The following is a 27,914-nucleotide window of genomic DNA, read 5'->3' as shown; positions in this document are numbered from 1 at the left end:
GGGCCGTTGCCGAGGGGAGGCCCCTCCCCCGCAGCGCGGTGGCGGCGGCGCCGCCGATCTGGGAGCGAAGCAGCCAGGCCGCCGGGACCGACGGTGGGGGACGAGCGGCGCCCGCTCCCGCGAGGCCGGGTGACGGCGGGGGACGGGGAGGGCCGGGCGCGGCGCGGGGTGGGGGGGGCGGCGGCGCTGTTTATCGCCCCGTCACTCCCCCCTCCGCCCGCTACTGTCATGGCGACGGGGGAGGGGCCATCACGTGAGCGGGGAGGGGGCGGGCGAGGGAGCTGGCTCGCACCACGTGACTGCCGGGGACGCGCCGTGGCGGCCCGTTCCCCTGTCACGTGAGGCGGGCTCCCTCCCCCGCCCTCGCGGCGCCCCGCGGCTCGTTCCGGTCACGTGCCCGGCCCCTGCCCGCCCCATGGCCCCGGCGGCGGCGGGCTGACCCCCGTAGCGCCCGCTCCCGCCCCGGGCCCCTCCCGCCGGCAGCAGCCAGCACGCGGGCCCGGAGCCGGTCCCCGCCACCGCCCGCACGGTAAGGAGCCGCCGGCGCGGGGGACGGGGACGTGGCGGCGCCGGGCGCTCTGCATGTGTGTGTTGAGGGGCAGCAGGGCCCGATCCGCCTCCGGGCCCCGGCGGTTCCATTCCCGGGTGCGGCGGGGCAGCGCCTGCCGTGAGCGCTGCGGCGGGCCCGGCGCCTCGGCGGGGAGCGCTGCGGTGCTGCCGCGGCGGCCTTTGGCCTCCCGCTCTACTTCTGCTCGCTGCCAGCGCTCGCGGCCGGCTAACGGCGGTGGCGGGAGGGGCCGGGGCTGCTGTGAGGGAAGGGACGGAGAGGCGCCGGTCTGCGTCCCCGGGAGGGGGGCAGCGGGACGATGGCAGCGCTGCGCCGGTGGGATCGTGGCCGGGGGGCCTGGGCTGCACCCGAGCGGGTGAGGGCGGCAGACAAAGAGGTGCCCTCGCACCGCCCGCCCGGGCTGCCAACACCTCCTGCCGGGGAGGCTGGAAGTCGGGCCGACCCCCACCACGGCCCGCACGGGTTGACCTCGGGCCGTTTCACCGCAGACAGACGTGCCACGTGAAGCATAGGTGACAGGAATCGCGGCAGGAGCCCGAGCTGACCATTCAGCTGGGCTCAGGGGCACAGACAGTGAATTCCTTCAGCTGCTGCTGTGCTTGCAGGTGTCCAGGGCAGATGGCACTTGTCACCACTCCCCATTCTGCTGAGCTGTATTCGTCTGACAGCTCTGCTACTGCCTCCCGGGGGCTCTCTGCCAGCTCCCAGCCCCACCCAGAGGCCTCTGGGCTCTGCAGCCAAACCGTGGGGTCCGGCTGTGTACCCCTGACACTGCGGTTCAGCCTGGCCATTGGCGTAGATATTCTGCTGTCCCCTGCAGGGAGTGGAAACCAAGCAGCAAGGCATTCATGAAATCTGTCAGAGCTCACCTGCCAGCCCATGCCTAGCCTGACCAAGTCAGGAATATTAAAGTGTAAAGGTTTTTTTTGTTTCTGCTTAGAACTCGATGAAACCACATGGAAAGAGACTGGACTGAAACACTGGTAATGGAGAGCGTTCAGAACAGGTGTTGAAAGGAACAGAGAGGTTAGGAAGAATCACTGTGTTAGAGGAAGGATAGCTGTTGGAATTTGATGGTATTTCCAGAAGCTGCATTCACTTCCACAGAGCTAGAAGAGGAGAGGTTATAAGTGAATAAGCAAACAGGAGCTTTTGTTTTGTTTAATGCCAACAATGAAGCTTCTCCATAGACCTTGTCAGTTGTAAACCACAGCTGAAATTAACATCCTTGAGACTTGATGACAAGTCATACCCCATGGGTTAGGGCTACCGATTGATCCAAGTGCTTTTCAGAACTATTAATCACTACTTCAAAAGCTCTGCTGCTGGAGAATTTAAAGTAAATTGTGTCTGACCTTCCAATTCTGGTCTGTCATACAAAATTTGCAGCTGAACAGCTTTAATGCTGCTTCTTTTAGCAGCAGATTAGAATTATCACTGAGAGCTGTAAAATAACAGAATTTCTCCACATGCATGTTGCAGTTCTTGCCCCTTTGAGTAGCAGTGTCATCATCCTGGAAACTTCAGTTGTTAAATATAGAGGTTATGAGATTTGGGCAGGCGTGAATAGATCACTGATGGCTCTAGCCCTTCTGCATAGTAAGCCTTAAGTGTCCAAAAAGAAAAGCAAATGACTGGTGTACTGTGTGTGCTTAGGGAGGACATAGGCTTCCTCTCTGCAGTCGGCAGGAGACCATCCTCATGCTTTTCTAGCAGCTAGGCGAGATTTCTATTTTTGAATTTTTCCTGTAGTTCTTGTAACAAGAAGCCATCTTGTTTTAATTAGTGGAAGATGCCAACTTTCCTAAATCCTGATTATTAATATATTTTTTATTATTCTTTCGGATGTACTATTCAAAAGGCAGCTTGGGGTTTTCTCCATTTTGGGTGATGCTTACTGTGCTTGTAAGGTGTATCATTCTACTGCCACTGCAAATGACTGCATGGGGAAGGAAGCACAGCAATGGCATAAATAAGAACAGCAGCGAACTAGCATGTTCACCCTCCCAGAATGTAGAATGAGACACTTGTGTGATAACTGTGCATTCACAGATTGCACACTGCAGGGTACTGTGCTAGAAATGCTGTGTTTGTAAAGGAGAAGTTGCTAGATGCTGGTAGTTCTCTTCTGTAGTTGAAAGACTGGTTGTAGGTGGGTGAAATACATGGTAGGAAAGCAAAGCAACTTGAATTAGAATGAGCCTGACTATGGAAATGCTTTCTTTTTTCTTTCTGTTCAGTACAGGTTTAATTCCTTTGCATTCTGTGGCTGTGTCTTTACTGCATTAGATAATCATGACCTTAAACGACTGTGAAGTAACAAAGGGAGAAAAAAGTCAAAAATCCTTAGGCTTGCATATGTTGAGGTTTCTAGGCTGTTAGTCTGTGGCCAGCTGCCTTTTTCTGGTAAGGATCAGGTACTGATGAGAGACCATAGGCCTGCAACAGGAAACTCTGCATAAAATGGATGTGTGAATAGCTCTGAAAGAGAATAATGCTGCTGGGGAGACTGTAATGGATTATGCTAGGAAACGGTCCTGAAATCCTGCCATGCAGTTTTCTTTGAGAGGAGTACCAGCAGGGCTGCTCTGAATGTGGCACAGCATGTTCCAGTGACTGCTGCAGGGGTGCTCATGTGAAGCCCCACGTTCAGCTCAGCATCGCTGAAGGCTTTGGCAAAGCTTTGGATGCCTGAAACGATGAAGGAGCAAAGCTTAAGTGCAAAGCCCTTTTGCCATTAAGTCTTTCCACTTAGTATTTCACTTAACTCATTTTGGAGATGAGCTTGTAAGACCTTAGCGGAAGAAAATGCCATGCTGCTGTCCAGATTGTCAGAGTAAAATATCCTATGGTGTTTTTTTAAAGGGGAAAAAAAAAAAAGGTATGTGAATTTAAATGCTTGGAATTATCATTTTGTGATAACTACTAGTAGTGTGATAGCTGATGCAGGTTGCTGTTTGAAGTTTGATGCAGGCCCCCGCAAATATTACGAGTGCCCTAAAACATGTGAAACATGCATATCAGTATTTGAAAATACTATTTTACATACCAATAGAAAAGTTTATGATGCACAAAATGCAGCAATTGGACAGACTAAAAATTTACAGCAAACATACCAAAGATGTAGTTTTTGATAGGTGCATGACAGTATGTCAATAGAATCCAGTCATTCTTGCAGTGTCCTTAATCTGTTGAGAAATTTAAGGCTGTGGGGTGAACCTGTAGAGAGGAATGATGTTGACTGCTGGGGAGGGGAATGCAACAAGTATCAAAAGGCTTGTTGATGTGAAACTGGTGACAAAATTACCGTTGTTTTGAAGTAGGTATAACGCTAGTCCCTTGGCCTTTGGGGGACAGGGGTAGGAAACTGGCCACCCGGAATCAAGTGTACAGAACGTTGGGCAAAAACCACCACAATAAGAACAGAAGTGTAACTGTGCTACCTTATCTTTAGCACAGAGAACTGAAAATTCATGATTTTTCACATACCTTGTATTCTTCCCTTTTCTGAAATGACTTAACATCTGCCATTCATGCTGAAGGAGGGAATCGCTGCCAAATGCCAGAGAAGATTTGGAATTTATGTTCTTGCTTAGCTTCAGTATTCTTCTGAACTTGAAAAATCAGTAAATTAATATTAAACCAGGAATCTGTGTAAGATTTGCAGGTCTTTTATTGGATCACAAGCAGTATCAGCAATACAATCAGATGAATTATTTAGATAGCTGGCAGTATTTTGTTTAAATTAATTTGCTGAATGCACTGACAGAAGGGAGCATGTCTATTTGGAATGTTTCAAAAATGAACTAGGCATTAACGAGTAAATTTGGGTTGTAATACTATGATATAGATAGGAATAGTGAAAGAGTTACACCAAAAATAATTATACTAATCAGCTCTAACTGTATGTTTTTAATAGCTCCTCATAGCCACAATGGCAACATCATCTGAAGAAGTGTTACTGATTGTAAAGAAGGTACGTCAGAAGAAGCAGGATGGAGCTCTCTACCTTATGGCTGAAAGGATAGCATGGGCACCTGAAGGCAAAGACCGATTCACGGTCAGCCATATGTATGCAGATATAAAATGTAAGTGAACACTTTTCCTATTCTAGCTTCAGTAAGCAGTGTTTCAATAAGCATTTAAATACAACCCAAAGCTTATTTGCCATAAAACACTGGTAGGTAAGTTAGGAAGGTTGCAAGGGTCTGGAGCTTTGACAGGGTTATTCTGTGTTGCAGCAGAGATCAGGACCATGGTGAAGTATCACCAGTTTGTTAAGGATACTGTAGTCTTCAAATGTTTAAGTTATACTGCACTTACTATTAACTTTTGATAAACTTCTGTAATAAATTGAACAGAAAAATAATCAACGCCATATGCTTGTGGGAGGAGGGTTGAGGAAGAGTATAGGATTTTCAGGGTCTAACACAGGAACTATCTGGCATGTGATCTGTTAAACTATGTATCTAAAGCTGTTTCAGTTTTCATATAAAATGAATGTCGTTGTTTTATTTTCATCCAACAGACCAGTTTCAGAAGTGCTAGCTTCTGGAGTTTGGCCTAACTGGTAGTGTTCTAAATAAGTGTTTGCTGTTGCAATGGCAGAGTACTTGCAAGTTAAAACTGAACAGTAAATGTCTATAGCATGCTGCCTTTCTGGCTCCAATTAGTGCTCATATTCTATGTGCTGTAACACCAAAGAAGGAACAAAATGGATGTTGTATGTGTCACTTGGTAAAGATTTAGTGATTATTGCTGTTCAAAGTCACATACAAGTACATACATGATCAGAAGTGTGGGTGATGAATTAGAACTAATGTGCTGTTTTCTTAAATACAAATGGTGATAAGGAGTTTAAAAGCTTTGTTCACCTATAATAATTAACTTTGTGAAAGTTTTATTTAGCCATTTACTTACACTTAAGAAGCTTATATTTTAAATATTTACATGTACAGGCATTGAAGTCTTTATAACTTAGATGAAGGATGTTCTTTTGTGTCATCTAAACTTAAAAAAAAAAGGAGGGGGATATTTGTAATAGAGGTGATGACAATAGTGATATCTGGTTCCTGTCTCCCACTTGCACTGGAGAAAGAGGTAAGATTCAAAGTCAGGTTATTGGCATTTGCAGTGCTACACTGAAATCAGTGTAGTGTAACAGTCCATAAAAGCAGCTGCTCTGACCTCCGCTCCCTCTGGTTACAAGAAGGGAAGCAGAAGTCAGGTTTTTCTTGAGAGTCATGAGAGCATAACAGTACCTTGGAGGCACTAGTGATCAACTTTGGGAGTACTAGCGGCTAAATGTGCTTACGACACCACTTGAAACCAGCATACCTTTGCTGTCACAGACATGCTGTTACCCCACCCTGCATCTGTTTTCCTGCCTCTTTTCTTCTGCGGGAACTGATCCAGCTGGAATAACAAAAGGGATCCACTTTTCAATGGATCGGTTCCTCAGCTCAGCTTGCTGCACAAATGCAAACACTAGTGCAAGAAAGGCAGCAGCTGAAGTGGAGAGGGGGAACGAGGTTGTTGCCTTTCAGCATCAGTCTGGGTTGGTACCAGGTTAAAGTGTCCAGGTGATGACAATCTAATTTGCAGCACTTTTGTAATGGAGGGTGTGGGGAATGTGAAGATGAATCAGGGCTCCTGAGCAGTAGCTGAAGGTTACTGAGCAATAGACTGCTGGTGTCTGTGTCTTGTCTTTTAGAGAGAAGAAGGTGCAGCATTCAAACTAATTTAAGGGGAAGACTGTATGTTCCACTTCCATGGCTGGAATTCACACATGGGATAAGAGTATTTAATTGGATGATGAAGATAACTGCTTATAAGCGAATACTCTAGGGAAGAGAGTTTCTTGTATAAGCTTACTGTCTGTTGCTAATTAATACTCTCTGTGTAATCTAGGCCAGAAAATCAGTCCAGAAGGTAAAGCTAAAATTCAGCTTCAGCTAGTATTGCATGCAGGGGACACAACCAACTTTCACTTCTCCAATGAAAGCACAGCAGTGAAGGAGCGAGATGCAGTAAAGGATCTTCTTCAACAACTGTTGCCCAAATTCAAAAGGAAAGCTAATAAAGAACTTGAGGAGAAGAACAGGTAAAGGGAAAGGAACCTTAAAGTTTTTTTGGTTTGGTTTGGTTTTTAATTGTTACCTAACTATAGTGTGTTTCTGCTAGGAGTTGTTATTGCAACATCGTTAGTGATGCTGCATTTGTTTCTCTAGTAAAAAAATCTCTCCACTTTCAATTTAGAGGCCGTTCCTTTAGGCTTACGTAACTGTAACATGTTGAGACTATACTTGTGTTCTCAGTGACATGTTCTTGAGGTGTAAATGCAGCCAGCCCGGCTACCACCCAGTCTTCATTACCCGTGGCTATGAGATGAAGCACCCAACTGGCAGTCTGTCTCCTTAGTCTTCTGAAGCATATACATATCAGAAAAGCTGCTTGAAAGATTATTTTTCTTTTCAGAATTTCTCACCTTCCTTGTTTTGTGATTTTTTTTTTATTATTTTTTTTTTTCTCCCTGCATAACCCCTTTCCTGCCCCAGATCTTTATTCCTGGTGTTTTATATACTTCACTAAAATGCTAGGTATTTTCATGCCTCTCACTTGAGATGCAGTGGTTTGTTATTTGGCATACAGGATGTTTATTCAAAAAAATGTTTTGAAAAGACATTCAGGACCTAAGACCTTTTCCCAGAAGGGCTTTTAAGATATGCTTCTGTTCCTTTAAAACGTTTGTGTTAAACCAGTCCTTGGGGCCATCTCCCCAGATGAGTTTCGCTTCATTCTAGCATCTGCTGTGAATCCTGTATCTGCTAGCTTCCATTTCCAAAGATTGTTCTAACTTTGAACTTAGGTAAGTTAAGGTTAGATTTTTTTTCAAAACATTGCAGCATTGCCTTATTGGGCAGATCAGATCTTTACAAGGAGATTTCCCAGCAGAAGGGCAGGAACCCTTGTGCTGGAGCTCTGACACATCCAGGATTAACTGGTTCCAGTACTGCAGCAACCACTGGGATCTACAGCAGTGCAGACTGCTTTGGCACCATTACCGTACTAGTTTATTTGTGCTTTGTGCTTTATTTCTAACAATATTAATATTTAGTACATGGGCAGTCTTAGCTCTGAATCTTTATATCCTTAAAGGGAGTTTTAGAGTATTATGCCATGCAACATTGAGAGATTTTCTAGTCACAGAAAAGCCAGAATCTCTGCACATACTTAGTCGTAGTCTATTCTTTTGACATTTAGAAGTCCAAGTGTAGTGATGGGGCTTCATTAGCTTAATTTGCAACAGACGAGGCAAAAAAGTTTCAACCTCTTCTGGAAGGATACGACTTCTAGAGTCCCTGCAGTGCTTCCTCCATTTATTGATATGTGACGGTCAGGTGTATAGAAAATTCTAAATGTTAACAAAATAATTAAAATAACAGACTGCCTGCTGGTGCACTAATTTGTAAGAAATGCCACTAAACCATATTTGTACCAACAAGAAAAACTGGAAGAAACCTTGGTGGTTAAAACATAATAGGGATGTCCTACCACAAAGTTTTCACTTCCACCTCATCCTACTTCATCCCCAGAGCAGCTACAGACATTTATTCAGTCCAAGCTGCAGTTTATTCATGTTCTTCCCTAGACCACATACTATGTATTAGTAAGATTCCTATTTTTTTTAATTTGCAAATGCAAGACCCTGAGGTTCATGGTAAAGATGGTTGAGGTTATTATGAACATGCATAAACATGAAAATAGCCTAGTGGGTTTCAAATTAGGTATACAGCTGTATGAAAAGCTGCTTAAACGTGAATTAACTGAAGTTTCAGGTGCATACATTCTTTGCGTTTTAGATAGTAAGGATGATACTTGATATTTGGATGATAATGTCTGTAAACATTCTTCCCTGGTGGAAGTAGTGACACTGAATGGTTTCTGGAGCACTTGTGCTGCATGTGATAAGTGATGAAGATCCTGCTGTCACCAACAGAAAAATAAATGAACAAACAACCCTGGGTAGTGTGTGTTTTAAGGTATCTTATCCCAGACATATTTTGTAATCTACTCTTGCACTAGAATAGAGACCTTTAACTACTGAATTTTAAGATGCTAAACAAGAATTGGATAGTGCTGAAATCTCCTTTTTTCCTCCCATAAGACCTTTGTTATGGAAATTCAAGAAAATTCATTGTGCTTTTACAGTTCAGGAGACTTTAGTCCTGACCATACAAAGACAGAAGAACACTACAGAACATTTTAGGACAAGATGTTAATCTCACATTAACTTTTTCCTAGCCATTACTGTTTTCTAGCATTTAATGCTATTCCTTAAACATTTTTTAGTCCTTTAAGTATTTTGAGACAAATATAGCTATTAAGGTTGTTTACACAATCTTGTTAAGACATGCACAGTATTTGGAAAGAAAAGTTGGTTTCTGTTCCCTTGGTGAACTCATGTTAGTTATGGAAATCTTCGTGATTTATTCTGCAACGTTTCAATTCTTTTCAATACGTTCTTTTACCAGAATGCTGCAAGAAGATCCTGTTTTGTTTCAGCTCTATAAAGACCTTGTTGTGAGTCAAGTAATCAGTGCTGAAGAATTCTGGGCCAACCGTTTAAGCCTGAATGCAGGGGATAATTCTGCAGCACCAAGTAAGCAGGATGTGGGCATCTCTGCAGCATTTCTGGTACGTTGAACCTCTAACGTAAAGGATTTTAGAGCCAACAAATTGGGGAAAGTGAGAGTTCTGCTCATGTACTTTATTCCCATATACTTTAATGTTCTTTCCTGGTACCTCAAATTAACATCTCTCCACATGCTAGTTAGACTACTGAAAGTATAAAAGAAAAAAAAAAAGGTTTTATGCAAATCTGCAACCTCAAAATTTGAACTTTAAATTAACAGGAGGCAGATTTTTTTATACCACAGCTGTGCCTTCCTTAAAACAGGAATAATGTGAACTTGCAGCCACTAGATTGCAGTGCACTAACTCATAAGTTAAAGAGAGGATCTGTTGCAGGATTGACATGAATAAATGAAGCTGCAAAGACTTTAAACACAAAAGGTTTGGTTTTGTTCCCTTACCAATTTTTTTAAATGAGTATGTGCTTTCAGCTACTTGAAGAACAGCTTGTATATCTGAAAGCTCATTTTATCTCTCTCTTTCCCCAACTTTCAGTTATGTTACCCATTTGTAGAAACCATGCTTCAGTAATCTTAATGCAGCCTTAAAGTAACCTGGATACAATCTTTAGATTCTTCCCATAGAGACATGTTTCTGCTTCTGCAACAAATTCACACCGAGGATGACTCTCTAGCTGGAACGCCATTTCTACCCTTGTAATGACTCTGCACAAATCAAGGGTTTGAGAGGGAAAGAGGAGGTGGGAGCTGTTTTATGACTTAGCTGCTGTACAAACACATGGGTTTTTTCCCCTTAGAAATACCTGAATCGGTTACCAAATTAACTTGATTGCTCTGGTTTCCTGTCTTCCGTTATTACACCTTAACATCAATAATAAAAAACAAACAAAACCCACCAAACACCCAAACTTTCAAACCTGAAGCTTTCTTAAAATAACTGGTTATGTTTGTGTACTCTGCATTTGTGAAGAAGAAAACTCCAGATATTTGTGTGTCCTGGTTCAAGTTAAAATAACTATCTGGCCCTGCTCAGAATGACTGTTTCTCTAGGAAGAATGAGGTACAAAAGGTAGGATTTAGGCAGACAGGAAATGGAAGAAAAGGCAGCAGCATATGCAATCGTGTACTTTTTCCTGTTACTGAGAACTGGACTGAGCACTTTATTGTTCTGGAGCTTCCTAAAGATATCACAGAGATCTAACTTACAAGTTCTTACTAAGGCTTACCCTCGATGTTTAAATTCAATGTTATTTATCAATTATAGAGAGATACTTTTAGTGCATAAGGAAATAAGGTGTAAGAGCCATAAATCTCTTTTGTCTCTTCATTATCATCACTGATTATTCACTACCTGAGTTGTTAAATGAACAACAAAATATTAGACATATACAGTATGCATGCCTGGTTTTACTTTGAAACAAGGATATACTAAACTAAGCATAACTTCTTTTGACTGATGGAGTGGTCATTGCTTTTCATCTTCTAAAGCTTATGGTCTACTTGTCGTATCATCCCTTAAGTGACAAGTATAATAAAGTCATTAATGCATGTTCTTTAATTTCTCATTCTAAAAATACCTATTTATGATCAAATATGCCATGGGTATGTGGAGGAAGAAGATTATTTTATCTACAGCAGAATTGTGTTCCAGAAGGCATTCAGGCATGACTCTTTTTCCTCCCTGTGTTCTTTTTCTTAGGCTGATGTACGGCCTCAAACAGATGGCTGCAATGGTCTGAGGTACAATTTGACTTCAGATATCATTGAATCCATATTTCGAACCTATCCTGCAGGTAAGAATAGTGCTTTACATACAAATACATTCATTTGTTTTTTACTGTCTTATTGTGGGAAGACTAGAATGTTAGTATGAGCCTGGAAATATAAAGGACCATCTCTTCAGTCTTTTGGATGATTTTCCTTGCCTCATTTGAAGAGGGATAGGAAGAAGCATGTGTTAAAACATGCTTTTGAAATGAAAACTTGGGTTTTGTTAAATGAAAACATTTTAACTTGTTACACTGATTTTTTTTTTTAAATTGTGAGTAGATATTTGGCTCCTGTGATAGTCTCCTGTTCAGCATTTCAGTTAGTTTTTGTTTTTCATTAAATCACCTTTGGGAGGAAAATAATCTGATTTCCATCATTTGCCTGCACTATGTTAAAGACTGACACTGGTTCATATGGCCCTAGGTTAAAAGACCGGATCTATCCTGAGGATAACTAGAACTCTGGCAAATTAGACTTTTTATGTGCATGCAACTCAAATTAGAGTATTCAGACTACTATAAAGTGCATTTCTTTCAGAGCATTAGCGAGTCTTACAGGGCATCAAAGAGTACCTGTTTGCTCAAGCTTAACTACTGCATTCCCTTATGTTTGGTTGGCCTGAATGAAGGCAGCATTAGACAGAAAGCAAGGAAGTTTTAACATAAAATAGCCTATTAAGATTTGCAGAACAATTTGTAATCATTACGATTTTTGTTCACAGTAAAAATGAAATATGCAGAAAATGTTCCACATAACATGACCGAGCGGGAATTCTGGACACGATTTTTTCAATCTCATTATTTCCATCGGGACAGGCTCAATACAGGCTCAAAAGACCTCTTTGCGGAATGTGCCAAATTGGATGAAAAAGGTAAACTTTTTGACTTTGTTTCTCCAGTAGGCTGCTACAGTCTTAGCTATAATATATCACAGAGCATAACACTCCAGAAGTACATCTAGTAAACCCAGCAAAGCTGAAATCAAGAGTTTTCTTATGTCCATTTATTGGGCATCCTGTTTGTTGAACCGTAAAGTGAAAGCTGGAAACTGTCATTGAAAGTTAGCTATTGCTTTACTATTCTTAGCACGTTTGATAGCTGCATCTCTTGAAACAAATTAGCCTTTGGAAAGTGCTAGCACTTAGAAATATTCCTGATTACAACTCATACAACACTAAATCTGTGATAAATTCCATAAAATACTACCATGCTAGATTGATTATGCTCTGCCATCAGTTACTGTGGAATGATTTTGTTTACTTAAGGCTTCATTTTGTGTTGCGTACACAATTTGCAACAGGTATAGCTTTTGTTATCAATCAGTTCTTAGTAATAGGCAAATATGGGTCCTGTTTAACATTTTCCAGAGGAGTTGTCATCTTGGTTCTCTGACAGCTTTTTAAATGCGAAATCTTAACATATTATCTGACTTAAATTTTTATTGAACTTTTGAGGTAGGTTTGTGATGATACAAAAAATGTGGAGAGTTGAGATCCCAGCACCATTCCTTAATATGTATTCTGACTAATGAAAGCATTCTCTTACAAATCCACAAAACTTCACAAGTAAAAGCTATCGCCAGATATAAGTTACCATTCTACCCAAGTCAGGGCAGCAAATCAGTGCTGAAATGAGAAGAAACACACAATTAAGGCTTCCTAGTTCCCACTAATACAACTAATATAACTGCATCTCCAATTCTTTATTTCTTTTTTACCAAGGAGTATTCAGTGATGCATACAAGTTGATGAAAACTGCACTAATTAGTAGGATGATGTTTTACAATAGTTTGGCACTTATTTTAAATGGAACTTCGAAAAGGGTTGAAAGTTTTAGTCACAGTGATACTTGGACATCTCCAGAACCTTTGTCTTCTCCTTTTAAAGGTTAAATATAATCAAATAGTCCCACAATTATTCGTATTTGTTTAGATATAGTTTTTTCATGTTTTTTTCTTTGTTTCATACAGGGTTAAAAGCAATGGTGTCTCAAGGAGTAAAAAATCCTCTGATAGATTTAACAGCTTTGGAAGATAAAACATTAGATGAAGTAAGTCGTTGGGAAAAAATAAACAACACAGCACCCATTAGTTTAATTTAAGAAGAGAGTGGGTCGTTCTGTTAAAATAATTACAAATGATAATTCTAAACCACATCACTTACTGGGCTGCTGCAGTGATTGGGTGGTCAACATTTATACAGTTGTACATGTGTAAAGAAATGGAGACTGTGCCTATGGACCTGTATGCCTCTGATGTCTGCCTTAGTGTGCTGGGTATAGAAGCAAGACTGCCATTTTTTAAATAATTATTTCACTTGGGTGGCTTTTTAGTCTAAGGTGGACTCTGCTTTCTTCTTACCTTTTAGAAGCTGTGGCAATGTATAGAAGCGTAGCACAAAACAGGAAAAAAGTCTTTGCATTTGTTCTCCCTTTGAATGATGCTCTTTGTTTGATACAGCTTAATTTTAAGGACACGGCATACCATTTTCTTTGTTTAGCTTTAAATACTGTGTTTTGCTAAAAATATTACTAACTTGAACTATTGCCTGCCTCCAAGTACAAACTAAAACAGTTGTTACAAATGGTGTACCATAATATGAAATAAGGTAAAGTTGCACTTTTCTGCAGTTGATTTAACTTAAACTTTTGAGTTGTAATTAATAGTGATGCTGCATTTCTGAGGTGGTTGTTGTTTTGGTGGTGGGTTTTTTCTTGGGCGTGGGACAGGGAGTGTAAGAGTTGTACAAGCTGACAGCCTAGTTGAGGATAGATATGTTTGTGGTGCTCTGCAGACTGCCCTGGTTTGCTTTGGAAGCTGGTTCATAGCAAGTGTGAAACTGGGCATGGGGTAGAGTGAGATGCAATCAGCCACCTGGTAACTGAGGAACACTGCCAGCATTAAGGCTTCATTTTTATTGAATTCCTAGTGGTATCACATCCTCCTGACAGGTGTCATTTAGCCTGTGGGCTGCTGGTGTCCCACAAGATGTTAAAAAGAGGTCAGTAAAACAATTGCTAGCTTTTACTTGCCATCAATGCCTGTTTTGTACAGGTGATCCTTAAATTTTTTTAAGCTACTTATAGTAGATCACATTCTTATAAAACCATCTGTTTAAGAATATTTTTTCTTCTCTCAGATACCTCTAAACTGCTAAGTGTTAACAGAATAAAATAGTCTATGGAGATTTTTCAAAGTGCATAACACGATCGTGGGGCAAGGTAGGAAAATGCTGCTTCAGTAATGATGCAGGATCACTCAGGAGAGTTGGCATGCAGGCTTCCTGACTCAATGGAAAACAGAGAATTGTCCTTCTGGTATGGGGGCAGGAGGCAGCTAATGTTGTTTTCTTTGTAGGGCTATGGTGTTGCTTCTGTGGCCTCTACATCGAATGCCTCAAAATCTGCTAGAGAAAGTAGCAATGCTGCCATTATAAAACGCTTTAACCATCATAGTGCCATGGTCCTCGCAGCTGGCCTCAGGAAACAGTAAGTTTCAATGTTATGTAAAAGCTTTTTTGTAACAAATTTTAAGGACTTTCCAAAACAAAAACACATTTTAAATTACTCAGCCAACCTTTTAGTTTTTATGAATGAAGTATTTTGCTCTAGAAATAAAAATACTGTTAGGTTCTATTTTACTTTATAAAAGTTCTTCAGAGCTGTCTGAGATGACAAACGCTATTTTTAGCTGAGTTATCATACTAAACACACTAAAAAAGGAAAGGATGTTTCAGTCTTAGTCCTCCATCCCTGGTGAAGGCTGCAGAAGCAGGATTGATTCCATGTGCTGTGTGGAGGGGAGGTCTGGTGCAGGGAGCTCCTGTCGCCTGCCTTCCAGCAGCAAGTCTGCTGGGCTCCCTGCGATGGGGTGCATGGACACAGGGAAGTGAGGAAGCAAAAGAACAGTGTGGCATAGGTAGATCGGATGAAAGATTCTTCCAGGGCAGTACCCTGTCCCTGACCAAAAAACTTCTATCAGCTAGTTATGCGTATTTACAATGAACTTCACAAATGAAACTTCTTAAAAGAGGGGTGAAATGGGTTTGATGTGAATTCTGCTTTACAATTGGTTTATAGACAACCACCAAAAGATTACTACTCTACCCAAATCCTACAGACCCTCACCCATGAGAGATCTTAATTAAATACTGTGCTCCCTCATGATGTTCTTTTGTCTTGCACAAATTGAACAGTGGACATCAAACAATGTCTTCTGGGTAATGTGCGTTTTGGTTTCTTAGTTCAGAAAGAGACAAAACAATAGCTCTCATTCTCAAACAGTGCAATGTTGGGGCTTCCATAGTTCTGCTGATACCTGGTTGGCCTAAATGTGTGTGCAAAGGGTTTTTAATTTCGTCATGATTTTGCTGTGTCCCACTTGCATTATTGGCATGCTACTATTTCTGAAGAGAGGGAGCAGAACCCTTCCCTGCTGTTGAATTTTGCCCTTGACAAACAGGGTTATTTGAGGAGTTGGTTCCTTCTATCCAGATGAACTTCTAGAAATAAAGACATAAGAGGAAAAAAAATTGATAGTGTGTGAACGTGCATAAAAAATTTTGAAACAGATGTATTTACTTTGTGTCTAGCTTCTATCTTAAATTTCCTGTGAAGTGAATTCTTCTTAATGCTGTTTCTCTATTTTAAGAGAAGCACAAAATGACCATTACAGTGAGACCAGCAGTACGGATGGAAACTCCAGGGATTCAGATTTCTTTCAGCCACCAATGAAAAAGGTATAAAGTTAGTCGATGGAGTTCTAATTTAATGGAACTGGAAGCTGTCTCTCAGAAGACTGCTGAAGGTTCTTTACTTGTTTTATGACACATCTAAATTGATCCTTATTTAGCTTTGACATACGTAGAATAAGAACCTGAGGGCCTGTTAGAAGCTTTGTACCACTGTTTATATACAGAAGTAAATTAAATCTTGAAGTATGGCTGTGTTTATCTCCTTATCCAGAAATCTGTTTTTTTCCATTCAGTGCAGTTCTGCTCTTGCCCTGTGTGTGTCTCCTTTATTTTTTTTCCAAATGCTTGAAAACTCCTAGAGAACTTCCATCTGAAAGGGATATTGCTGTTCAAGCACCAATATTAACGTATCAAGTGTATTGTTTGTAGAGGGGATGATTAAACCTGGCACATGTCAGCCTTCATCTTCAGGTCAGAAGCTGAAGTGAGGTTAAACTGAAAGCATGGTGACACCTGGTGCACTGAATAAAATACAGGGCAGCAGCCTGTTTTGGTCTAACCATAGCAGCTCACAAGTAGAAGAGAGTACTGTAATTGCTACAAAACTGAGTTGAAAACTCTTACTAGAGTTGACAACCTAAATAGAAAATGCCAAGAGGAATCAAACCCTGCATATATTGTGAGAAAAGGCTGCAGGATACGTATGTTGTTAAATGTTGAGGTAGTCAACATCTTTGACTTTTCCTAAAAGCTGTGGTTTTGACTGGGGGACAAATGATATACCAGGACTAGAATAAATGTGACAAAAAGAATGTAAGAGTAGCATGAGAGTAGGAGACTTCAAAAGTAGTTTTCCTATTGTACAAAGCCTGATATCACTGTGCTGTTACCTCTCACCACTGATGCTCTAGCTCTACTGTCACCAAATAGCTTGGGTATTTATTATGGTTTTAGTCTTACACTCTTGTACACCAGCCATCGAATCATTACTATTTCTGCTAATCTGGAAACAGACATAAATAGAAAGAACAAAGAATGATTTATGGATAGCAAACCACTTTTTGGAAGTGGCAGGGACTGAAAGTTTCAGCCAGAATCTGCAGAAAAAGCAGTAGTGCCAAGACTTCCAAATGTTACACTTTAAACAATATTAGACACTGCTCCCTCTGGAGGGGGTAGACATATGAGCCATTCCACACTTTTATTTCTTTAATGTTTTGGTAACCCTTCTGCTCAGACTCAGTGAACTGTAAGAACTAGATGCATCGAATTGTGACCTCATTAGTAATGTGTGATTATTTGGGTTATTTTAGGTGAAACTGCAGGAGGCCATTGAGTATGAAGATTTAGCAAAGAATAATAGCATTAAAACAATTGCACTAAACTTAAAGAAGTCTGATAGGTAAGTTAACAAAATATGCACAGCTATTTCAGCATAATCAATCTGGCAGGTCTCTCATTACAGCCTGTACAGAATCTACAGATCTAGTCTCTACTGTGCCCTCAAGTGTGTTTAGGCTAAATTTAGAAATCTGATATGAACTACTACATAAACCAACTGCCAGGTAATTCCCACTTAAATTGGTATTTTGATTTCATCTCTATTTTCTGCAATTTAAGTCTCCATAAGCCAACTTGTAGGGTTTTAACAGGTAATTTCTGTGAAAATCTAACAGACCTGTATTCAAAGTCCAGCGCCTTGTTGCAGCTTACAGTGGAAAAATATATGTGTTATATGTGAAAAATATATATGATTCCAGGGAAAAGCCTCTCCCAGGCAAAACAAGTGGAGTTGTGATAGCTTGGACTGCTCACAGGTCTACTATTTTTATGGTAGTAGTCCTCTTGTTTTCTAGACTTTGGAGTTTGAGAACTATAGATATAATTTCAGAAAAGGAGTGATACCACAGGAGAGAGAGCAGTTCCACACATGCACCTAACTTCATCTAGGTTTCAATCAAAAGTGGTGGGAATTCCTCCATTCTAACAATATTCCCAGAACTAAGTGGCACAAAGAAGTTTTAATTAGCAAAATGATGCTCGCAGATTCAACAGTAGAAGCTCTTACCTTATTTTGCTGCCATAGTATCCCTAACCCAACCTCTTTCCATGTGGTAATATATTTTACTTTGTTAATAAATAAGATTTAGATAGTAGTATCAACAGTTGCAAAGCATCTAAAATTGGAAGCATTTGAAGAACTGTCCGCTGAGCTTAGCCTCTGATTTACCAGCACTCCTGTTAATACACTTCTCTCTCTCCTTTTCTCACCTCACAGGTATTATCATGGTCCAACTCCAATTCAATCACAGCAATATGCAACCAGTCAGGATATAATTAATTCTTTTCATAGTATTAGGCAAGAAATGGAAGCATATGTACCCAAACTAACTCAGGTATGGCAGAATAATAAAAAAAAAATTCCCTTCTTGATGTAGCATCTTGCTTTCGATATGATTTTGTGTCTCATGTCTACTGGAATTTTAATTTTTCATGGTAAACTTCATGATCTCCAATAGTTTTCCATTATTCAATTTATTTTACAATTTTAGGCAATACTTTTCAGCAATTGTGTTTAAAATCTAAACAACAGGAAACTGAGACACTGCTGATATTCAGAGTTATATTCTACTGATATGATGTTTTGAGAAAATGGTAACAGTATAAAGTAGTAAAGCAGGACAGTCACGCAGTATGAAGCATAGGCAAATGTTACTGATCCCACCCTATGCAATGCAGGATGTAGTGGTCTTAGGAGGTCATAGTAAGCAGGTTTATAACTGACTGGGTCTTTTGCTCCTAAATGCACTTAGGTAGGATGTAGAGCTCACCACAGGCTGCACAGAAGCTCTGTTCTGGCAACTGGAGGGCAGCATAGCCACACAGCCCGTCTCCCCAGCCAGTGTCTGAACTTCCTCTGTTGGTAAACCTAGATTGGGCCCCAAGTAAAGCAGTCGCAACTGTGAATGGATCACATTTCTATATAGTAATTCTGTCTCATTTCAAAGTAACTGCACAGCCACTTTGTGTACTAAGTAAAAATGTATTTGTCTGTAATTAACTGGACAGCTTTCACTGAAAACATACACTATAGCACCTAAAGGCACTGTGTCCCATTCTAGAGAAGAGCAGACTCTTCATCAGAACTTCAATTTTTATCTGCTCAACTGTATCCTTGCCATTGGAGTTCAAATACAACTTATTTTATAACTAATTTGCTGGAAAAAGTGATCTGAAGTATTCGTTCTCTCTCTCTCTCTCTCTCTTTAGGTTCTTTCAAGTGGTGATGCTGCTAGCACTATTGCAGTCCTGTCACCTGGAGGAGCACTTATGCAGGGTGGAACACAGCAAGCCATAAACCGTAAGGATTTAGGATGTATAATACTTTAATTGTATCTTATTGCATTACACAGCAGTACCTGGCTTGCCATTTCATCTCCCTCTTAGAATACTTTACAGTGATAAAAGAAATTATGGAAGCATGTAGCTGGACTAATACTGGGTTACAGCAACAAAAGAAAAGCAACAACCCAGCCACACCATGAGGGTGGTACTGGCTACACCAGGGCTGAGGCAAGTGAAGGACAAAAAATTGTACAGAGCAAGGTGACGAAGGATGCACTTGATACTAAGTTGTCTTACAGATAATGGGTTTTGCTTGTTCAGCATTTCTCTGATTTTTTTTTTTTTTTTTTTTCTGGACTTTTGAAAATAAAGGCATACTCTGGAAAAGCTCTAAGGAGACAAGGTCTAGATAACTGTCTGGAACTAGGTTTTTTGCAGCCTGCATTTAGGATCCACAGCTTGCTGTGAAAAAGGACAACTTTTCTGTAGACTGCAAGGGAAAACATATACCACTTCCTCCTCACATCTCCATTCAGTCACCCCTTTCCCTGTTGTCACATTCCTGCCAGTTTGACTTCCCTTCTCTTTAGTCTCACAGCAGATGAATCCCTGTTCTCGTAAGGAAGAGTTTATAAGAGTTTTCCAGTTTAACTTGCGTTACTTGGTCTGAAAAGCAGCTAAACTGGTTCAGGCAGCTGAAAAAGCAAATATGAGTTCTTTATGGTACTGAAAGAAAAGGGGTCAGCAAACAGTAGTGAGGCTTTCTTACCCATCCCCGTTGCCATACTGGGTGCTATACTCTACTTCTTTGAGCCTGACCACCACTTTTTAAAAACAAAAAACAGCCGCATCCTAGAGTTTGCTATTCACTATTCAGTTCCCTATGCTCCTGTCATCCTCAGTGACTGCTTGTCTTTGGTTTTTATGATCATAGTTCCTTCCCTGTTGTTGAACCCTGTCACCCTTTCTTCTTCAAGAGTATCTGGGATTCAGTTCATTGTTCCTGCCAGGCTTTTTCACCTCCCCCATGCAGTGACCATATTTTCATTGCCACTGTAAGAGAGAGGGAAAAGCTTGCTGTATCCACCATGCAGTGTTTAGCACCGTGCTGTGGAGAGAACAAGTTGCTGGTCCCAGAAGCAGTACTGCCACACTGTTAGAGCAGTACAGATAACACTGCTTCTAATCCTGGATTAAGTTTGGTGTCCATCCTTTGCCTGGTGTAGATCTCCCTATGTAATGTACAAGCTTCCAAGTATGTAGCCATAAATAGTGGCTGACCTGTTCTAATACTGCTGATGGTCATAATTAGTTGTTAGGCACTTCAGTGTTCCCTCCCGGCCAGCCTTTCCGTGATTCCAGTAGAAATGTATATTGCTGAACTCCTTCATGAACCTTACAGTCTCATTTTTTGTATGATGGTTTTGAGTGATGTGACAAAATCATTTTCCTGTTGCAGAGATGGTGCCAAATGATGTTCAGTCTGAACTAAAACACTTGTACGTGGCAGTCGGGGAACTGCTACGACACTTCTGGTCCTGCTTTCCTGTTAACACGCCATTCCTAGAAGAAAAGGTAAGGCAGAGCTTCCTAGTGTGGTGTTGGTTGTGGTGTGGTTATGGTGTGTCCAAATCATGGTTTAGAATGACTGACATCAACTCGAAGTATAGAACTAATACACATGCTTTAAATCAGTGCAGCACTCACTCCCCCCTAGAACTGAAGGTCACAAAGCAATGTAAAACATTAGTCTTTTCAGCAATTCTGCTGTTGGTGAAAATTATCCTTGTTACTGCATGCCTCTCACCCTCCCTCCCGAGCAGGTGCTGTAAGCTAGCATCAGGCTGACTGGTCAGCTCTACTCCAGCTGCAGGTTTCTCATTGCCAGTTTAAAACCCACAAACAAAAGCACCACCATCACCAACTCTTAGATGTAATCTCCACAGTGACAGTTACAAGAAAGTTTTCCTTATTCTTCTGTCCATTGCAAAAATGGCTCAGTCATAGCTTCAAAATACACACTGCTTTGTAGAACAAAGTTGCCTTCAAGAAGAGATGTCTGTCTACAACCAGGTGCATGACTGTAACTATGTTTTGTTGCTATTCTTTTTTTTTGACCTCACATGGATCACAAAGATAAAAAAATTACATTCAGATATTTTGGATGTCCTGCTCCAAAATGTGGCCTGAAGATCCATGGCACAGTCTTTGCTTTAAACAAAAAAAAAAAAAAAAAAAAGGGGTTTGTGGATATCTGTAGTATTTACTGACAAAGTAATAACAGTCACAGCATCACACTGCGCTTTCAGTCATATTGCACTTGCCTCAAAAATAAATATGCACTCAAGCATTGTTAGAGACTGATGTTTTAATAACTTTTCTTCCTCAAACTGTGCATACCTAAAGTAGCCTCCAGAATTAGATAGAAGGTGTTTTGTAGGAAATCTATTTGTTAAAGGAAATGAAACTTTTGTGCAAAGGACTACAATGTTGGTTTCTGTCTCTTTCTCAGGTTGTGAAAATGAGGAGCAACTTGGAAAGATTTCAGGTTACAAAGCTCTGCCCATTCCAAGAAAAGATTCGGAGACAGTATTTAAGCACAAATGTAAGGGGAAAATATTATTTAATTATGTGGGTGCATATTAATAATTTGAATTGTAATTATCAGATTACGGTAGCTTTGTTACTTCTTGTCCTAGGGTGTTTTAAGTTTTTTTAACTAGGAAATGGGCAGAGGGAAATTGGGCAGACAGTTAAGTATGTTTTCTCTCCTTGTGTAATTTGCTGAGTAGTACCAGAAACTGTCAAGACCTATAATTTGAAATTACCCAAGTGAGATAACAGAGAGGGGAATTCATTTTTCATTTTTCACTTCCACCATAAAGTAGGACTTCAGCAACTTCAAAACTCTCTCCCACCATGTCAGACTTGGAAGTGGGCACAGACTAAACTATTGGAGCAGACAGCACAACCAAGTGTCATTTCCCTATGACCCTCTCAGCTTAGTAGTTCTCTGAGCTACTCCCTCTACAGACACTTTGCAATAGAGCCTCAAGGTCCTTTCTCTCTTTATCTGGCACACCTCTGATTTTAGTGAGATTACTTACAGTGAATGAAAGGAAGAATACAACTGAGTATCTGATCAAAGGGAGGGGAAGGAATCTGTTTTCCAGTAGCTGGGACATTTTTTTTTTTCCCTCTTAATGTTTCAGTTGGTAAGTCATATAGAAGAGATGCTGCAGACGGCCTACAATAAGTTCCATACGTGGCAGTCCCGGCGTATGCTGAAGAAGACGTGAAAATGCATGCTGTACAGGTTTGAGAGCAAAATCTGCAATAGGTATAGGAGTTCAACCTAGCGTATGTGCAGATCTTATAGTTGTTGCAGGAAGACCTGTGAGCTGTGGACTTCTGGAAACAATGCTAACTGAACTTGCACATTTTTGAAAAACAACTGAGACAAAACTTGAAAACTAGGGAGAAAAACAAGGAAGAACCAAAACAGAAGAGCTGAGGTGCAAAAATATTTAAAGGACACTGTTTACTGCAGTTACTCAGGAACTGCTTTTGAGTTGCATAAAGAGCTGCTTTCAGAAATAAAAAATTTAAAGAGGGTGTATTAATTAAATCTGGTTTTCTGTCTAATTTTTTTTTTAAGAAGTGTATGGCACAGGGTAGAACTCAAAAGTTTTTCTTCACTGGATTCTGACATTTCATTGAATTCTGTTTGTACTTTCTGCAACAGTTTAACAATGATGTTTTAAAATACAGCTGAGCCTGGTTTTGCTTCAAACATCTGGGAGAGTGCAGCTGTCAGAAGACAAGCTTCTGCCATGTGTTTCCCCACCAATTGGAAGCAAGAGACATTGCACTGAAAGCTGTTTATGGTCTGGGGTCCTTAAAGGCACATGGGGGCAAACCTTTGCCTGAAGTCTTGGATTTTTATGCAGAATTTTTTCAGCCATCAGTTTTGCATGTTTTCCTTTGAGTGCAAGTGTGTGCTACTGCATTTCTTTTTTTTTATGGTGGCATTTGTTCTGAGGAGAGAATGCATTTTTTAAAAATGAAGTTAAATAAAGTTTCTTACAAAATAAGTCATTTATTTTCAATTCTTAGACATTTTTTTCTTCTCCTAAATCTGTTTTCCTTCACTCTTCCCTTTTGACTGTTACACTATTTTTGGCGAATTGATAATCATTACAAAGAGGAAAATGTGTTATTTACCCAATGTCCATAGGTATTGGGAATCTGTGCCATACTTTATTCCAAATAGAATCAGTTCACAGTTTCAGACCAACTTGTCTTGTATTAAATGTGACTTAAATGCAAAGTAAACCTGTTTTCTATAATATATGCAGTTAATGACATCCTTGTATTTTGTTGTCATCTTAACTGTACCACAGCCCAGTATGGGCTACTGAACTTTTTTACTTCTGACTAAACATGACTGTTAGAGTATAACATACATTTACTACAAAGACAAATCAGTGACAATATGTATTCAAAGCAAGCACAGCAGTGTTCAGTACGACAGAAGAAATTCCCATCAGCCTGCATGATGGCTTAAGACTAGATTTTGCCACCACTGGTATGATGCTAGAACATGCTAGTGTGATGTTGGGTGGAGAATTCTGGCAAATTCCTACAGAAGAAGAGATGTATTTGTATAGCCAAGTCTCCGCTTGTTCTGTGCTGCTGCTCCATTTATGCAAGAGGGGGTTTATCTTTAACTGATGCGTGGAAGTCAGCAGCTTCTTTTTACCCAGTGTTTTGCAATTTTTGTATTATGCTAATATTTTGGTAAAAGCTGAGTTTCAGTTACACGTCACTGTCTGCACCAAAATTCTGTGTGGAAATGTACGCGTATTGTTAAGCCTAGTTTCCCTGTCTGCTTTTGCAGATAGATGCATGATACCTGCTCCGTGATGTTCATGTGGTTCTGCTACGAGAAGTGACTGGGCTCAACAAGAGAGACGCCCATTATTTTTGACAGGGTGAAAATATTACTAGGAATAAATAGATGATTGGCGGGATGAGGTGCACATCTTGTCAAGAGTTAACCTCTTGTGATAAATAAACTGTTTCTCTAAAATTTAGGCTTAGGGTATGGCTTTATCAAGCCTTATCTTGTAGGTGCAGATAGCTCCCAGAAAGAAAGGGTAGTTTCCCCACTCCGAAGCATTTGATCCAGCAATTCCGCAGACAAATTTCAACTGTTCAGTGAAATCTCTAACACCTTTCATCATATCAGAGGGCTAGGTTCAAGAAAATACGTCTGATTTATATTCTAACTGTGCCTGAAGCTATGAACAACACATTTGAGTATTAGACTGCACTGAGACTTCATTTTTAAAAAAATCATAGGAAAGCTTTTAATATGGAACTAATTCACCTTCAATTTGAATCAGTATTTGGTGTTCCTGGAAAGACTGGGCAGAATGGTTAGCATGGGAGAAAAGTTTCAGTGCATCACAAGAGCATTTACAGTTCCAAGGACTGTTGTTTATAGTCATTATGGGGGATGGTGTTGCAATAGCTTTAAGTTATTATAGCGATATCAGGCTATCAAAATGTACCTTAATTAACAGAATGGGGGGGGAAGAGGACTATGATACTAAATCCAACAGTTTTGCCTAGAGACTGTACAGGCAAGGCTGCTATGCACTTCGTATTGCTTTTTCAGGTATCGTGGCAATAAGGCACAGGCCCCTCCTCAAGTAAGGGAGGTAAACTAAATATTCTTTCTTCTACATTGTGTTCCCTTTTTCTGTAGCATGGTCCAAAACCCAGATTCATTCCTTAAGTTTTGAAACTGAATCATCATGCATTATATTACTATTGGAATCTTTATACTGACTTGTATTTTTAATGAGACTTCATAAAACTTGTATCATTGGCATTGATCTAAGATTTGTAGAATAAACCCTACTGAATTCTGAAGTCAAGTCTTCTCTAATGCTTAGGCTGTGTTTTCTGATGCTCAATTAAATCCCAAACAGGCTCCATTCAGGTCTGAATTGAGAGACCTGTGTATAGCACTAGCTCAGCTGTCTCTTCATGCTGGTAGAACAGGGCAGGAGCAAAAGGGTTACAATACAGTTACTATCAAATTATTTCATTTTGGGGGGTTGAGACCTTTTTCCGCCACACAGGGAATCTACACCATTAACTAGTGCTACTGTTCCTGATCATACAAAAGCCAGTTTAGTTCTCCAGGGATTAGTACTCTGCTGGTTCCATGCATTGATCCAGCAGCTGTTGGTTCAAGAGAGCTGCACAGGTTCTCTGTTCAGATCCAAGCTTTGCTAGTAATGCAGAAAGGATGACATGAAGAAGATATTAACACAGGTCTGGTTAAACTTATTCATAGCCTGCGAATTTCAGCAGGTGAAAATACTTCAATGCACCACAAAAAAAGGCTGGGCTATTTCTCTCAAGATCTCTGCCCCAGTCAGTGTCAGGAAGTGACACCTTTCCTACAAGCAGTTTCTTGCACCTTCACAGTGTAGCTCTCTGGACTGTGATCTTCAGATCCCATGTGACAGAGCGCAGACCAGGCCCTGTGCTTTCCCAGGTGGGTGAATTCCCCCACCACCCCTTTAAGATGCTTTTTTACAGCTACAACTATTTTCCCTTATACTGTAACTACATCCTTGCAACTTCCATCATGAGGTATCGTTATTAGCCAGAAATCTTATTTTATCCTTTGCCAGCACTCCTATTGCACAGCCACTTTTATCAAGAAAGTCACTTGTCTAAGCAGGGGAGATGGCAACAAGAAAGCTTAAGATCCAGTTTTTCATTATCTATCCCATTTCCCTTTCTTATGAACCTACCCAGGCATCCCTGCTATCTGCAGGCAGTGTTTTAAGTGGCTTTGGAGCCTTTGTATTACAACACAGTTTCAGTGTGTGAGCCATCACATTCTGAACTGGTTTCCAAGCTCTCCTTTACCTTGCAGCGAGAGCTGGAGCTTGATCCAAAAGAACACAGCAACTTCAGTTTGAATAGTGATTGGACATCACTGGTGATCTAACAGTGATCCTCCATAAGGCCCGATAACTAATGGCAGATGTGCTCCCGCAGCAGAGTTTAAAGCTCGGGGAAGCATTCAATTGCCTAACCCAACCTGCTGGATCTTTTTCAGGATCCTGCATTTCCCCTCAGCTACCTGAGGAATACATCATCTCCCCAAAAGGTATCCAAGTACTTGTCTGGAACACTGATCAAGGGAATTCATATCAGATAACGTATCAGGACTCTTTTGTGCTGTCTGCAGTGGAAGAGATAAGACACAAATGTGCAAGATGCAGCCAGAGCAATTGATAAGACTGAAGCAGCAGTTTGGCTGGCAACACGGACCAGATCCCAAACACCTCCATGTGTCTGGCTCCAGGGCAGCAGATCCGTGGGCATCGTGCACCCAATGGGCAGCCCCAGCTCCCTCACCAAGGGAAGCAGTACCTGCACCCCTCCTTTCCTCCAGGCCACATAGTGCCACTCACCCTTATTCTGTCCCCAGGCAGCTTTAGGCTCACAGCTGGGTGGCAGAGTGCCACCACAGTGACATGACAGACAACCTGAGGAATGCAGCCAAGGCTGGGGCTCTTTGCTGGCCTCTCCCCAGCTCAGTGCCCTCAGCTGCTGCGTTTTCCACACAATGAACATCCCTGCCCCCTCCAAAACCCTGACAGCCCTTCAGTCTTCCTCCTTCCACAAAAGCCCACACACCATCATGGTGAAGGCAAACTACTCCAGTAGTTCACGTGTCAGCATATCTCTAAGGAAAATAGTGTTCTGGACTTAACGCAGACCCTGTCCTCCCTGCCTGCTAACATCCCCTCTAATGGGGTTGCTTTGTTACTGTCTCACCCACAGCCCTCACAAGCTACAAATTAAATCTGAAGCTTTGAAAGGCCGTCCCTTCTCTAAACACCAGCTAAGCCTGGACACAGTTTTGTTCTCTAGAGCGTCAGCATCTGCACAGTCCCACTCCATCCCCTTCTAATTTGAGTTCATTCAAGAGCTCTGCATGACAAAAACACTTTATTACAATTACCACACCATCCTCAGGCATTGCTGACATCCCCCATTTCTATGCTCTGCCCTCCTTGAGCCAGCTCCTGCCCTTTGGGCTGACCCACATGACTGCCCATCATCAGTTTGGCACAGTGCTGTTTTCACCCCACTTTGACACCATGCGCAAGCACCTCATAGCCCAAGAATCCTAGGTCTCTTCTGTATAACTTCTCTGGGACTCAGCTGCCAACACAATCCACGTGCACCCACAGCTGTGCATTTCATCCCCCAAACCACAAGGGAAACTGTTGTCTTGCTCTTGGCCACACTTATCTCCTGCCTTTTCTACAGCTCCCAGTCTGCATCAGCTCAACAGGACCGCAATCACAAGTTGCAGAGACAAGAGGGAAGGATTTGACCATACCCAGCAGCTTAAGCTTCTGTTAAAACAAGATCCAAACACTTTGGGAATTGCCCAGAGATGACCAGACTTCGTGGGGCAGCAGCTGCCTCTTTCCAGGTACTGCACAAAGAGCGTTGGCCTCAGGTGGCACTTCCAGCCTGTCACATGAGTCACAGCAGCACATTCACTTTCTCCCTGACCTCACATGCAGCCTCTACACCCACAGCTGGCTGGCTGATCCAGATAAATGAGCGTTAATAACTTTATTTGACGTATGGCTTGTCCCATGATCAGAATTGGACGACTCTGATGCAATGGCCCTAGGGTAGCTACTTCCCTGTAGGCACTCCCGTGTTTCTACCTTTGCCCCACTTCTGCAGGTGGTATGTTAAGGAAATGAGTGACGAGCTGTAAAGCCACATGCTTCCTGACTGACAACCCCTGAGCCTGGGCACGGTTTCCCTG

The 27,914-nt window shown here is 41.4% G+C and overlaps 1 protein-coding gene across 1 annotated transcript; it reads left to right on the top strand.

Moving 5' to 3' along the window:
- The first annotated feature begins 28 nt into the window (after positions 1-28).
- GTF2H1 (general transcription factor IIH subunit 1) lies at positions 29-24,967 on the top strand. Its single transcript, XM_082057678.1, has 15 exons — positions 29-529; positions 4,488-4,656; positions 6,479-6,671; positions 9,103-9,265; positions 10,922-11,015; positions 11,714-11,863; positions 12,961-13,040; positions 14,347-14,477; positions 15,640-15,727; positions 16,996-17,084; positions 17,961-18,078; positions 18,953-19,043; positions 20,487-20,602; positions 21,540-21,632; positions 22,240-24,967. The coding sequence occupies exons 2-15, from the start codon at positions 4,503-4,505 to the stop codon at positions 22,324-22,326; spliced, it is 1,647 nt and encodes a 548-aa protein (XP_081913804.1). The 5' UTR covers positions 29-529; positions 4,488-4,502; the 3' UTR covers positions 22,327-24,967.
- Positions 24,968-27,914: the final 2,947 nt, after the last annotated feature.

The sequence above is a fragment of the Streptopelia decaocto genome (genome assembly GCF_964273445.1).
Source record: "Streptopelia decaocto genome assembly, chromosome: 7".
In the NCBI taxonomy this organism is placed as follows: domain Eukaryota; kingdom Metazoa; phylum Chordata; class Aves; order Columbiformes; family Columbidae; genus Streptopelia; species Streptopelia decaocto.
Note: the sequence above shows the minus strand (reverse complement) of the source record. Positions and strands in the feature narration are given on the sequence as shown.

Excerpts from the sequence above, each read along its gene's own strand:
- GTF2H1 (XM_082057678.1), top strand. The coding sequence starts at position 4,503 with ATGGCAACATCATCTGAAGAAGTGTTACTGATTGTAAAGAAGGTACGT. Across the intron at positions 11,864-12,960 it reads TGCCAAATTGGATGAAAAAG|GGTTAAAAGCAATGGTGTCT; the intron begins GTAAACTTTTTG and ends TGTTTCATACAG. Across the intron at positions 19,044-20,486 it reads AACACAGCAAGCCATAAACC|AGATGGTGCCAAATGATGTT; the intron begins GTAAGGATTTAG and ends TTCCTGTTGCAG.